The 14,844-nt window shown below is 39.5% G+C and overlaps 2 protein-coding genes across 21 annotated transcripts in view; both read right to left on the bottom strand.

The window, feature by feature from the left end:
• Positions 1 to 13,730, bottom strand: part of CPNE1 (copine 1) — a 37,740-nt gene extending 24,010 nt beyond the window's left edge. For 2 of the 16 annotated variants that reach the window (XR_015139097.1, XM_086332152.1), the window contains exon 1: positions 13,699 to 13,730. Coding sequence is in view for 4 of the 16 variants with exons in the window: in XM_086332140.1 (XP_086188266.1) it covers positions 13,049 to 13,165 (117 nt within the window). In the remaining 12 variants the exon portion in view is untranslated. Of the gene's footprint in view, positions 1 to 3,791; positions 5,609 to 8,204; positions 8,290 to 11,416; positions 11,527 to 13,048; positions 13,166 to 13,583 lie in introns of those variants that run through there. The other 14 variants (XR_015139095.1, XM_086332144.1, XR_015139094.1 and 11 more) reach the window with 11 other exon arrangements.
• Positions 2,218 to 13,730, bottom strand: RBM12 (RNA binding motif protein 12). Of its 5 annotated transcripts, none has more exons than XM_086332135.1 (4): positions 13,584 to 13,718; positions 11,417 to 11,526; positions 8,205 to 8,289; positions 2,218 to 5,608 (listed from the first exon to the last, which is right to left on the bottom strand). In XM_086332135.1, the coding sequence occupies exon 4, from the start codon at positions 5,584 to 5,586 to the stop codon at positions 2,725 to 2,727; it is 2,862 nt and encodes a 953-aa protein (XP_086188261.1). In that variant the 5' UTR covers positions 5,587 to 5,608; positions 8,205 to 8,289; positions 11,417 to 11,526; positions 13,584 to 13,718; the 3' UTR covers positions 2,218 to 2,724. The 5 variants fall into 5 exon arrangements, with proteins under 5 accessions (XP_086188261.1, XP_086188264.1, XP_086188263.1 ...); XM_086332138.1 differs by having other exon boundaries at positions 8,205 to 8,257; XM_086332137.1 differs by lacking the exon at positions 11,417 to 11,526 and having other exon boundaries at positions 13,699 to 13,730.
• Positions 13,731 to 14,844: the final 1,114 nt, after the last annotated feature.

Genomic DNA, 14,844 nt, shown 5'->3' with positions numbered 1-14,844 from the left:
TTTCACTGAAGTTCAAGAAAAGTTTACAAGTTTGCTTATTTATAAAATACATTTTATAGATTTCACTAACCCTTTAAACTAAAAAAAAAAATAAAAAACATAAAAAAAAATGGAGGGGGGACCCACTAAATCTAAAAGTTTCTCTTCTATTAATGTCAGAGTCACCAAAAACAGGCAATAAAGTTTACACAGAAGATTGAAAACATCATGATAGTGTTAACAAATGCACAAAACTTTGAGCAAAGCTTTACAAATCCTTCATACCATACAAAGCAAATGAGAAAATAATGTAAATTTTCATCCCAAACCTTATTCTTAGGAGAAAATTTGCAGGAAGAGAGGTATGAATAGTTTCACAGAACATATTTTCAAGAATTTTTTAAAAACTCAAACTCCAATCAGAACTAGATGAACAGTATGCTTAGCAGTTAGCACTATGTTAATAAGTCTTAGATACACAAAAATCAAGTTCCAGAGGGCAAAGTATTTAATTACATTTCACAACAAGAGAAGCACTGTTGTGAGACCAAATATGAAACACAATTCTCTCCAATTTCTACACAAACCACTATTTTTTAAATTTATTTAATTTGGTAAACAATGAAATCAAGTTTTCCTTTTTAGCATTTATCTAAAATGTAGGAATAACAAAGTAGTTGCAATGAAGTATATGAAATATTTAATAAGAATTTATGAACACATAACCAAAATAAATTGTGAAAAATAAAGACTTTCATCTTCAAACAACCCATTTTTCTAAAATGAAAATAGCTTTCCAATTGGGAAAAAAATCTGCAGTTGAAATAAGATTCCCAAGCAGTGCTGAAGTTTTCTGCACTCTCTGTCTTTGGAATGAGAAATGATTACTTAACAGAAAACTTAAATTGAACAGCATATATAAACATATTGCTTTTTTAGTTGAGGAGGCAATTATCTAGTGATCTGTCAAAGCAAATTTGTATTCGTGAATTACCAAAAGACCCACAACACAGCCATCTCGTCTTTGAAAGTCTAAATAATCCTTTCCCTAAACAAAAAATCCTGTACTGTCAATCCTCTAAGATTGTAGTGATGAAAAGGCTTTCCAAATCTTACCACACAAATGAAACTGTTGCCATTCTTAACTCTAAATTACAAGAGACGCTGTATTTAAGCGTTCTGCTGAATTGCAACACCAAAAAGGCACTATTTTTCTTAAATAGAAAATACTTCTTTTAAAAGGCTGACCCCTTTACAAGTACATTGATTTGTAGGAAATGTTGGGGATGTTTCAAACCAAGACAGAGGCCCATGTAAAAGACAAATTTGTTTTTCATGATATCTCACCAATCTCCCATTCCGTTTATAATATGTGACACATCTTTAGAGCATTTTAAGAAAAGTAACCATAAGTAGAGCCTTTTGCGGCAGTGAGTAGGACGTTGTAAGGCAAATGTTTTCATGACAAGGACACTCACCAACCAGAACCCATGTGGTCCTCCTGCCTTAGTGTCCTGAATGCCAAAGTATGAAAGGGCAAGAAGTCTCAGTTCTCTCCCCTCTAACAGCGGCACTTGTACTCTTTAGAATTTTTGCAAACAGGCTCCTGATCAATCAACTAGACCAAAAAGCCTCCAAGTAACAGGATTAAGTACATATCAATCTATGGGCTAGTTTATGGATCTTTTCCTATCACACTATTAATAGTTAACAAAACTAACAACTGCAACTTCAATTTAAAAAACCTATATATAATGATGCTTTCTTATGAATGGACGATTATTTAGTTTTATAAGTCATTTCAGATAAATGTGGGACAGGAGGAAATTGCCAGAACATTAGAGTCCATCTTGGGCAGGATTTCAACTTAGGCATCTTAAACAATGATTACTGAAAGTGGTTTCTGGTTTTTTATGCCGTCCAAACAACAGGCACGATTTTTAAACTGACTAAACTACAACTCGGCGGTCAAACCAAAAAGGCTCTGGTAGGTAGAGGACTCTGTTTTACTTTTGTGGCAAATGTCTTATTCCACACAGTTTTAAGTGTGACAATAGAAATTAAAAGTTCAAGGTTATAGCAGAAACCAAGTGTGGAGTTTTATAATAGAAAAACAACAACAAAGCAGTTCTGCTCATTTACAAATGAGTCAATGAGGCAAACAAAGCAGCAACTTCAGAAGCAGGACTGTCTATACAGCAAGAACCCTCAAGAAGCAATAAAGGTACATACAGTGAATCTGTATACAGAGATTTTATTCAATTTTAAAAGAAAACGAGAACTTTAGACAATGCTTTGACCCTATAACAAAGCAAATCTGTCCAGCTTTGAACCAAATTCCAAGAGTAGCCAGCTTCTATTTTTCAGCAGCTGGCAAGAGCACCCTTAATGAGCTCTATTGACATTTCTATCTTCTTCATCCATATGGTATAAAACAAAAACCAATCTAGACTCCTTGATAAGCTTTATGTGGTCATTTGAGTTTTACAAATGGTTTCTCTAATGGTATGCCAAAATCATTTTTGTGTTCTCTCGAGACAGCTTTACTATAACATACAGCAATGTTTATCTCGGTAGTGAGTCTTCTGTAAACAGTCAACCAACACTCTATGTCATGGAAACCAATCTATATGCAATTGAAACAATCCACAGGTTCTAACCTGGAAACACTAGAAAAACAATCTGAATGCATTAATCACAGCACTATGAAGACTATATCTACCCTATGAAGAATGATGTGAACAGCTACCCTAATACAAGTTTTACTTTCCTAGAGCCAATAGGTCTGTCATTTAAGTCAATGACAGCAGCTGTGGCTTCATCCCGAGATTCGAAAGCCACCATAGCTTCACCGGTGGGCATACCTTTTTCATTGTACTTTAAACACACTGAGCCTGGGATCACTTGATAACCGTAAAAGAAATCTAAAATCTCATCAATAGACACAGTGAAGGGCATGTTCTGTACTTTAATTATTGTTGGTCCTGGTTTTCCAGAACTAGATCCAAAGCCAGGAGGACCACCAATGTGGATTGGGCCAGGGCCAGGACCAGGACCAGGACCAAAGGCTGGAGGGCCACTCAAATGCCCAGGGGCATTTCCAAGGCCAGGGGGCCCACTTCCAAAGCCAGGGGGGCCACCTAAGCTACCAGGGCCATTTCCAAAATTCTGAGGGCCCCCTCCAAATCCTGGTCCACTTAAATTATTTGGTCCACCTCCAAAACCTGGAACATCCAGTCCTAGACCAGGCAAACCACTATTTCCAACTGAAGGCATTCCAGGCCTAGCATCACCAAAGGCCCCTCCTAATCCTGGAGGAGGGAGTGGTGGTCCAAAGGCATTTGACCCACCAAAATTACCAGGAAAGTTAAATGGAGGCCCACTGTTGGCCTCCTTAGATCCTACAGCCAAGAAGGCATGCTCTTCACCTCCTGCACTAGGCATTCCCGCACTGGGCATTCCCACACCAGGCATTCCCGCAGCAGGCATTCCTGCACTGGGAATTCCTGCATTAGGCATTCCTGCAGCAGGCATTCCCGAATTGGGCATTCCCGCAGCAGGTATTCCTGCATTGGGCATTCCCGCATTAGGCAGTCCCGCACTGGGCATTCCTGAACTGGGCAATCCCGCATTGGGCATTCCCACATTGGGAATTCCTGGAACTGCAGGATTACCTGGCACAGACATCTTTAACCCCTTTTTTCCTTGGGCAGGAGGATTTTTCTCAATCTCTCTCATATCTTCTAAAGTAACTACATGAACAAAAGCTTCTCTCCCATTAAGTTTTTTACGGTGTAAGCGTTCAGACTTACGTGCATCATCTTCATTTTTAAACTGAACCAATGCCTGTCCTAGACCTTGCCCATTGTTATCAACAAGAACATGTACAGCATTTTCATCCACTGGGATTCCTTCTAGGAACTGAAGAACATCCATCTTGGTAATGCTGAAGGGAATATTTGTTATATGGGCACAGACTTTGGCAGAGGTGACATCCCCCTCCGGATTTAAGATCATTTCCCTCTGGTCATAGCTGAAGTTCTGCAGTCTTTTTCGAATCATATCTATCTTTTCTAGCATACCTTTCTTGGTAATTGGATGAACTTGAATAAAGCGATTACCCATGTATTGTTTATGACGACACAGAGCAGCCTTATAGTCAGCCTCATTCCTGAACTCTACGAAGCCTTCACCCGTTGCTTTCCCATTGGGTCCATAAGCAATATAAATACTATCTTCCACAATATCCAACTTTTTAAAAAAATCAATGACATGTTTGTTTTCTGCTTCAAATGGCAGCCCTTTCAAGTAAACACAAAAACCAGCCTCATGTGGTGATCTTGACCTTGACCTTTTCTGCCCACTGGGCGATTTTGACCTGGGAAGTGGCTGAGGAGGGGGATGGGTTTGTCCAGAAGGTCCTATACTTTGCTTAAAAGTGATATGGCCTCCAGCAGCTACCCACTGTCTCTCTGTGGCAGGACTAACTTCCACATAGCGTTGAATCATCAGCATTCTGTTTCGTTTCAAAGCTTCAAATGTATCTTGAGGGGAGAGAAACTTAACCAATCCATTCCCATTATTTCGACCTACATGATCTTTCAACAAATGCACCGCATCAACGCGGAGCCCATGGAAAAAATCTCGGACATCATTTTCCATTGCAGAAAAGGGCATTCCATGCACACTGACATACAGATCATCAGGGTTGATGGGAAGTGGTTTCACACTGCTTTGCGAGTTCATCTGGACAGGGTTAACAGGATTCAATGGACCCAGAAACACAGGGTTCAGGTTATTGTTCAGATTCACAGGTGCTCCAGAGCCATTCATTCCAGCAGGTAGAGGTGCCACAGGCGGTGGGTTCAAAGGTGGCATGCCTGACATGGGTGGCAGTGGGGTCATGGGTGGCACAGAAGGGACTGGGGGAATTGGGGGCACAGGAGGCACAGGAGGCATTGTAGGTACCGGAGGAGGAACTGGAATTGGGGGAATAGACGGCATTGGCGGCAAAGATGGCATCGCTGGGATTGGAGGAATTGGTGGAGGTGGGACTGTGTTCATCGGAGAGGCTGTGCTCGGAACAGTTGAGCTAAACGTTGGGCTCCCAAAGGAAGCCCCCATATTTGGAGGAGCCGTTCCTATGCTGGCTGTGGAAAATGTCTGTATGTTTTTGCTGCTTTCATGAACAGAAGTGGTGGCAGTAACTACACTGGGTGAAGGATTATTAAAGTTGGGTACTGTTGTAGGCAAGTTCACCCTGCCACTCATTCCTGAGCTAGGTGGCGGTCCTGATCTACTAGCATTTGCCGGTGGTATATCTAGGTTGGCAGTTTCAAAACGCCTACGACTCAGTTCAATCATATTCTGCATTTCCGTTTTACTACTCAACAACAGTGTTACTTTTGACCCTTTAATTGTACCACCTGTGCGCATCATACCAAGCCTTGCATCTTCATCAGTGGCAAAAACGATGAAAGCCTCACCCAGTTCACCCCCTACAATATGCACGCCCCCATCAGGAATGGTCAATCCAGAGAAGAAGTGGCGAATGTCCATGGTCCCCGCCACAATTGGGAGACCTTGCAAACGGATGACCACAGCCATGCTGCGCTGAAACCACACACACCTGCAGATGAGAAAAGGCAACGGCCAGGTCAGACTCCTGTTTATCACACCAAGTTTTCAGCTATAAGAATGACCAGCTACCGTATTAGGCCCTCAAGTAGTCCCTTAAACTATCACAAGCAATGTCATTTTTTAAAATGTGGATATTCTAAAAACTGGGTACTATATGCCATTTACAATGTAAAACCCAATTTCAACGTCCAAAAGACATTAATTCTGAAAACAATTAAAAGTTCAAGACTCAAAAGTTTCAGGGGAAAAAACCACCAAAGGACAATAAAACCACCAATTATTTCATCAGTCTGGCCACTAATTATTCAATAAGATTTAAAAGAAATGTGCATGTCAAATCAGGAAACAAAGTTTATCTACAGGGGAAAGATACAAAGAATGTGTCAAAGGTAATAGTTAAAACTGGCTCAGAATCTTCCTTATAAACTTAATAACTTTGTAGAACTATTGTAAAATTATTCTATATGGCTTGATCTCATAACAATGAATTTCAAATAACACTAAAGCAGATTCAAGTCTCAAATAAGTGGTTCCATATTTCACCCTAGGATGAAACAATTTATTAAAAAAATATTTTTATTAAAAAAATGATACATGGGATTATGCATTACATATAAGTTTAACACATACTAAGTATCCCAAAGAAATACTGAATAAAATAGCCAAAATGTTAGATATCTGAAGTCATCACTCCAAAAAGTAGAACCTGGTTACAGCGCCATTCAACATGGCTGTTCCAGTTAAAACTCAGGTCCAAGGACTCATTCTCAAACCCTCATTTAATAAGGTCTTGTTTATCCCACAGAGAGGGCTGATAATGAAAAAGAGCTATTTTTTGTTTTTGAACTAGTGAATGAACTTTATTCAGTGATTGTGACCCAACATAACTCCTATGGTATTTCTGGGTGCTCACTCATCTCCATAGATAATGTCCATTTTGATATAATCAAAAAGAAAAATTTCTCCCAGACTTAAATAAAATTTCAGTATTTCAGTTCGTATAGTTTCTAAGAATAAGTGCAAAAGCAGCCATTTGTAAAGTGATCCAAAACAAATTCTTGGGGCTGAAAAAATATATTAATTTGAAATTTATGTGGTCAACAACATAGGATGTTTTCCAAGCCATTTTAAAAATCGACTTTGAAACATAAATCTATTAAACTAGCTCTGTGATCTTAGGAAAATGATAAATTATGTGAGCTGTGGCTTCATCACTTCTCAAATAAGAACAAAGAAGAGCAAAGTTTCCTGCTGCAAGTTCTAAGGATACTAACTCCATGAAAGCAGCTTTCCAATGTCAAATATTACATGAATACTAATTTGAGGCAACAAAATCTGCAATTATATCTCAATATTACGACTGCTGTACACAAGAGAAATACATTGTTTGGCTTTCAGACGCTTTTCTCACACACACCTACACAAAAATAAAAGCCACCTTCAAATTTAACCTAGAAAGATGGATTGGCAAACACAAAATAAAACCATATAAAACACTAGAAATCTGAAAAGAGGGGGGGGAAGCTTTTCATTTTTGGTCGAAAGGATCAGTAAGAAAAATTAATACTAAACACATCACACTGATAGACTCTTTTGCCCTTATTTACTATTTAGCAGTCTCTAAGAAGTTCATCAAGAAGGTTCTGATTCATTAAATCAAATTCTTGTTCCTTACTAAAAGATTGGCTATACAGCAAAGCTAAGACAATAATCCATTCAACTTCAAAAATCACTTAATCACTAATTGGGGGAAACATCTTGGGTAATCTAAATCCCCAAAACTTGAGAGAGAGACAAAGAGTATGTTAGTTTGCATTAGGACAGTAAGATGAGAATTTTAATATGTCCCAAGAATTAAACACAGGGCTAAAGTGACATACACAGTTAAGTCTTCAAACCATCTGCCGCTGAGAGAGGGGATTTAGTCAAAGTCTGTACAAGGTACATACGAAAACATGATATTGAAGGTCTGCCCAGATTACCATCTAGAAAAGGGCTGAGTAAACCAAAGTAGCGCACAAGATTTATTCACACAGCCATCCAAAAAGGGAGAAGGTTTTAGGTTCTGAAAAAACATGAAATAAAATCTGCTATTCTGCTACAAAGTACCTGTCTGACAGATGAGTCATTTCAATCTATCTTGCTTGAGCATATCCTAGTTATTTAACAAGAGGGTCAGATTCCAATCAATAAGGTTCCATCTAAAGTCAATTTGTACTCTAAAACATATGACATATATACTTCTACCATTTTCTCTACCTATTCCACAAAGGAATATTAAAAAAACCATACCAATAATAAGCACCTCTATTTGTAGGTGGTCTAAAATGATACCGAGGAAAGAAAACAGCGACTTACTTCCTAATAATGAGGAATTCAGCAGGAGAAATGCATCCATAGGAAACTGACTCCCAAAGGAATCAACAATGTTCAAGACACCCATCCACCCCAAAACCATCCCTCAAATAAGCTTGTTTAAAAACAAAGAATAAAAAACACAGTTATTATATGTATTTTCATGTTATTTAATAAGCTATCTCATTTTATTTTGTATAAAAACAAACCCTCTATTCAAATTCTCTTACCTGATAAAACAAGAGATGTATTTTCTTAACAAGAAGTAGAGGTCAAGTCAATCCTGTGGGCAACCAATTAAAACCAACTTTTAGACTGCAATAGAGAATAAATGGAGGCAAAAATCAATGCAGGAAACACAAAAATACGCACAGGCCACACTGAACTGTATATTACGAAGGCGAGTATGAAACCACTGGAGTACATCTTTATGAAGTATTAGAAAAAAATATAGATACCAAAATCCCACGTTTATTATTTATTATTTGGTATTGCTTTCAAATGCTTTCTCTCAAAATATTATATATTTACACACATCAAGAATGTGTCATAAATTAGCCCAAGAAGAATGAATCAATTGAAAACTAAAACAGTCACAAAGCTCAACTTCACATCTGGTAATTGCTTTAATCACTTGATGATTAAACCAGTCCAGAAAATTCCATAACACAAGTCCAACTGCAATCTATCTCCTCAGATTCCCATCAAATTTTTACGAAAAAGCACAAATTCACAAAGTAACAGTTACTGGACAAATTAAGTCATCAACTCAAGCGTATTCATGGAAATTACTGCCGTTACTCTTTCAAGATATTTTCCTTTGCACCAAAATAGCAATCAAACAACAAAAAAACACAAATGAAGTAAAAGTTCTGGCTGTAGGAGTAATTCCTAGTTAAAACCACCAGAGTTCAAAATATTAAGGGAAAGTTTTTTTCTTCTAACATACCAAACTTGTCCCAAGAAACTTGTTAAAAAAAAAAAATCCAGCATATTAAAGAGTACTTCCAAAGTAAAAACACATCACTCATCTTTCACTGCAATTTCTCCCAAACTGGTGAAGTTATGAACAATTCACAAGCAATTTATATGACCAAACGATTAGACAACTATATTCAAGAGTAGAAGAAAATTGTCACTGTTAGGTATTAAGATTACCCACAGAAGCCTACTTAGAATGATGATGCCTATTTTTAGCTATCTGTCAAGATCAAGATACCACCACTGAGCTTAATATGCATCACTGGAAAGACATATTCAAAAGTTTCAGTGTTACTCCAAACTTTTCTGAAGAACAAGCTAAAATAAACATCAACATCCACTCAAATTACTAAAGAACACTGAGATTGTTTTGCCACAAAGTTATGCTGTATGTCATAAACAACACTTACAAAAGTCCAGAGCATTGTGTTAAATCTTTTAATAGTTGTACAATCAATACTAATTTGTGTAGAATTCTAAAACTCTTTATTTAAAAAGCCACATCCAGTAGTTTAACAGGTCACAAAAGGCAATGTAAAACAGAAAAAAGCTTGCTTTACATAAAGTTTATGTTCAAAGAAGAGCATGAATTATTGCAGGTTTTTTCCCCTAAATGTACAAGTTTGACTAGGGTAATTTTCTAGTTAAGCACTTGTGATGATTCCTACTGGAGATTCCAATTCAAAAGGTCTGGTACGGGGCGGGGGGGGGGGGGGGGGGGGAGGGGGGGGGTCGGTGTCAGTCCATGTGCCCTGAAGGCAAGGGAAACAAGTTCCTCAGCCTCCTCCCTTTCAGACCAGAGAAGGTAAGTAAGATATGTCCACCCACAGAGGAACAAGCTTGGTATCAGCCAGTTAAGCCCAAAGGGAACATGCTATATCTACTCCCAAAAATGTCTACAGGGTTGCCAAAAATTACTAAACAAGGAGAAAAGTTAAAAGAACCAGCTGAATTTGACAAATCTCTAGCTGAAGTGTATGTAACATGTTGAATTTACATGTTACAAAATCAATCAAGACATAAATTGTTAATCTTCACTATTTCAGCAAAAGAGAAGCTCCACCTCATCCCATACCAAAGAAAAGTACACAGGAAGCTCAGGCTAGAAGCCAGAACTTCAGAACTCTTCGTACTACATCCTTTCCTTCAAATAGAAATCCTGAGAACTAAAGTACTTTTGTTTTCAACATCTCACTTGGAAAGGGACTCAATGATTTAATAGAAGCATTACTGTTTAATAGAAGCATTAGGAACCTACTCATTCCTGCATTCTAAATGTCAGCAAGCAACTAAAAGTAGGATACCAAAATGAAATATTCATTCCAATCACCTTAAGCTTTAATGAATTTTAGAAAGACTGAAAACAATTCTAAGCAATGAAACAATTCTAAGCAACAAAACATCTAAAATTCATGTTTTACCTTCTCATAGAGCTAAGGGAAAGAGAAAATGGGCTTGATTTGCCATTAAATCCACTCATATATTTTAGAACTAAAACAAGAAGCTTGCTTTAGTATACTTTGGCACTTTATCTTGAGGATTAACTCACAGTGGCTTTGTTTCCACTTTACAAATACCAGATACACGCACAAATATTTGCTACAAAATTTTAGCATATTATTATGAGAAGACAGATTTTCTTATTTACTAGCCATTCAAAAAACTTGGAATTTCAGGATAAAATGTCTGACAACAATCTTCTTTACCAGGAAGCCAAGGCATAGATAGGAACTTGACCATTTCCACTATTCATTTGGTAATAAACATCCAAAAGTGAATTTTAACTTGGTTTAATCAGTTTTTGATCACAAGAACCAGGGTACAGGTACAATCTAAGATCTTCAGATTCAAAAGAAAACAAACATAAGCACCCTTTGAATGTTCACCACACAGATGAGTAATAGAGAACCAATTACAACGGGCACCATGCTACACGCAACATAACCATATCATGGTATGCATTATGAAAAAGAACATAGCTTCATCGACTTAATTTTGTCTCCATCCCCAAATGGATCACATTTCAGGTTCTGGGACCAGTCTTAAAACAAATTTTCTGACATTGAGGGAGATATAAACATTTAATAGCATATTTCTCCACTTTCTCATTTATCTCCAGTCAGTATTCAAAGGCAGTGAATCAAAAAGACATTTCTAAATATGATATTTACGCTCTTGCAAAAAAGACTATATTATTTTTTATATCCCCCCAAATGCCAACAAAGTTCATTGTCTTACTGGCTTTAGACTTCAAAGAAACAATATTTCTTCTAATCTAGCCAACCACATTCACCCTCACTACTGGTTTTAAGGCTTTAAATTTAATGAACTAAACTCTATGCAAACCAAAAGGTGTATGTGTGGTGGTAGTAAAATCTGACAAAACTATAAGTGATTTTTCTTAGTTGACCTAAAACACAACAACATTCACTTTTCCCACAAACATTTATCAAGCACTTACTGGCCAGGCAGAAGATCAGAGAAATGGAAGATAGTCACTGCGTTTTAGGCAGGGATATCTAAAAACATCTTTTGCGCAACCGTTACTGACAGAAGTTCTTCCTATTTCATCTAGAGAAGAAAATATTCAATAGAAGGATGGAGTGACTATCTACAAAATGGAATAAAAACACCATGAATACTGTCGCTGAATTTCAACACCTGGAAAACACTGGCCCACAAAATCAAGTTTCACGTCTAAAAATTGTACCAACAACCCCCAAACTCATCATGCAAAAATCAAGTCATTTGGTATGTCAAAAAAAATGAAAGAAGTCTGGAGTTTTCTGGAATCAGCGTATAACAATATATCCAAGTAACTACCATGATGGTTTCTAAAGCTTCACATTTTTCACCTAACAGATATGAACATAAAAAAACTGAAATTATGCATCACAATCCATAAACAAAATAACCAATAATAGAGCATATAAAAGTGATATAAAAATGTATTCCCTGCTTCATTAAAATTTTCCAGTAATAATCCCGAGCACATCCTCAACTTTTACAAAACAAGCCAAACATACCATTTTCTTCAGGGATTAATTACCATAAACATAATTTTTTAACCTCCTGTAACAGTTCCTCCCAGCTTTTTAATATTCTTAGAAAACGGCTGAACACAATTTCCTTCCACTAAATCCAGAAATCCTCCACGCTATCAAAACTACCAAGTACGACCCAGTCTAGTGTATGCCTATAATTAAAATACAAAACGCAACGAGAATGGCCTATATGTCCAGACTTCTAAGATTATTTTTTTCAATTGCAAATGCTCTGAAATGCATTAACAATGTAAATTAGATAATAAAATCCAAGGAAATTCATGTTAGTACTGCATTTTACAAAAATTACACCATTTAAAACCATACAAGAAGCTCTAAAACAAATACTTGTCCGAAGTCTCTCCTTCAACAAAACCTTCAGTTGCAATCAGTTTTTTAGTAGGTTATATCGACTGGCATCACCTTAATCTTGTATATTTTGGTTCCTGTCAACTATCCCAATTTACATTATGTCATCTCTGGGAATCCGGAGCAAGAAGGGTTTTAAGATCCAGAAACCTCGCTTATGTTGTCTATTTCCACTACACAGCTTTCGGTACGTTCAGAGCTGAATAACCCAGAGTAACCCTCACAGGAGCTCAAATTTTCCACTATACGGCAAACATAGTCCACGCACTTACAATCTAGCAACTAAGCCCCCTGCACTAGTGATCTTCCTGTCACTAACCTGTGGATTATCAAAGCCGCTCCCACTCATTTTTTTCACGTGGCCGCAAACTACCATCTCCAGCCTTCAATCAAAAACTCAGTTCACTCTCCATCAAAATCACCCAGTCTCCGCATCCCATTGAACCTCCTCCACCTTAAATGCTGGAGGATCTCTCCCAAGGGACACGTAAAGTGATGCTCTTAGCAGACCCTTCCCTACGCGGGAACCAAGGGCCTAACGTCTTAACAATTCTCATAAGGCTCGCGAGGCGGACTCAACCCCATGCTACCCGTGCGGCCTTCTCCAATTAACTACACACCGGAGAACAAGCCCCGCCCCAACGCTGGGCCTCAGCAGCTTTTCAAGCAACCCCCTCTACCTTCAGGCCTCCATGGCGGCCGGCCAATTCTGACTTCCTTCCTACACTAAAGGGAGAGAACCGACTACAGCTCCCTCCCCACAGGTGTGTCCAGTCCCTTTTTTCAGGGGCCTCCATCCCACTTCCGGTGGAGGGAGTGTCCTCACAATGATTACCCCCTTACTTCGGGACACAGATATAATCTCTGCCCCACATGAGAGCATAGAGAATCTTGTTCATTCGGAATGTAGCGTGTTTTCACTGCAGTTCCCGTTCGTTTGCGGGCAGCTGGAGCACCCAGCTCTGGCTTCCTCCCCTCTCAGACAACGGGGGCGTCCTCGCTATGGCCTCGGGCCCTCTTCGATAGGCAGACCATCCTCTCAGGACTGAGAGGCGCAAGTGGCGCCCCAAGACCCCCTTAGCTAAGCCCCGACCCTTTTGTGTAGGGCGCTCGCTGCGGCGGGCTCCGAGGCCTTCGAAGGCCCCGCCCCGGGCCATCAAGGGGCGGCTCGAGCCCCGCACAGCCCCGCCCGTTCCGGGGCTGCAGGAGTCTTACCGGCGAGAGCTGCGCGGCACCTGAACCCAGACCCGAGTTACCCCCCGCGCGAGTGCCTCCGCCCCGCGGCCGGCAGCCCCAGCCCGAACGGCTTCCCGGAGCCCAGAGCAGCCACCTCCTTCTTCTCCGCTTCACAAGATGGCCGCCGGCCCGCTCCGCAGCTCAGCGTTCCAGAAAGGGCGGGGCGGAGTGACTGACGTCACGGGGCGGAGCGGCGCAAGCGGGCTGAGCATCTCGGGAAGCTCCCGGAAGTTGCCTGTGTTTCTTGTGAGAAGTTTGCGACGTTTGCGCACTAGCTTCGCCTTTAGGGGAGCGACGCTGCTTGATGGGATCCGCTCAAGTATTTGGCGCCTGGGTTCAAGCAGTTTCTTCTTTTCGAGCCTCTGCGAAAGGAGGAAAATACTGCCTACCTCGCAGAATTGTTTTGAGATTAAAAGGACCACGAAATGGTGGTGAAATTTAAAATTTTCAGCCCGGGGAGCCTTACCAGTCCTCGTTAACCTCTCCACGACTGCACTTTGGTATGGTTTTATTATAGAAAAAATTATTCTTGTGCTGCTTAGGTCCTAAGCCTCGCAGACTCCACTCGCTCGTATATATCCTATCTCTTGATTAATGTTACCATAATTGAACTAATCTTCCAAGGCAGAAAAAGAGGCAATTGACTAACAAAATCAGAGACTAAATTCCCCAAAACTCCCAAGTTTGGGGAAGATTTGTGTTGCAGACTAGCCTGGTGCTAGCTGAGTGTGACTTAAAACAGATCACGCTTTTAAACAAATGTATGATACTGGGAAAGACTGAGGGCAGGAGGGGAAGGGGACGACAGAGGATGAGATGGTTGGATGGCATCGCCGACACAATGGACTTGAGTTTGGGTGGACTCCGGAAGTCGGTGAAGGACGGGGAGGCCTGGCATGCTGGGGTTCATGGGGTCGCAAAGAGTCGGACACGACTGAGCGACTGGTACTTCATTATATATACTTTTTGCAGGTAAAATGCAGTGCGTTAAGAACAAAATCTACTAAGTACAACATGGTACCCAGGATTGAATCCTGGAGTAGAAAAAGGACATTAGTGGGGAAACTGGTGAAATCTGAATGAAATCTGAAGTTTAGTTAATACTGATGTATAGATGTCAGTCTCTTAGTTTTGACATCATAGTTTTAAGTAAGATGTTAAAAATTAGAGGAAATTGGGTGATAGACATGCAACTCTATACTGTCTTTGCAACATTTCTCTAAATCTAAGATTATTCAAA

Source organism: Bos grunniens, chromosome 13 (assembly GCF_055505025.1).
Source record: "Bos grunniens cultivar Pamir isolate PY7600 chromosome 13, Bosgru_T2T1.0, whole genome shotgun sequence".
Lineage (NCBI taxonomy): Eukaryota > Metazoa > Chordata > Mammalia > Artiodactyla > Bovidae > Bos > Bos grunniens.
The sequence above is the reverse complement of the archived record's forward strand: the minus strand, read 5'-3'. Positions and strand labels throughout refer to the sequence as shown.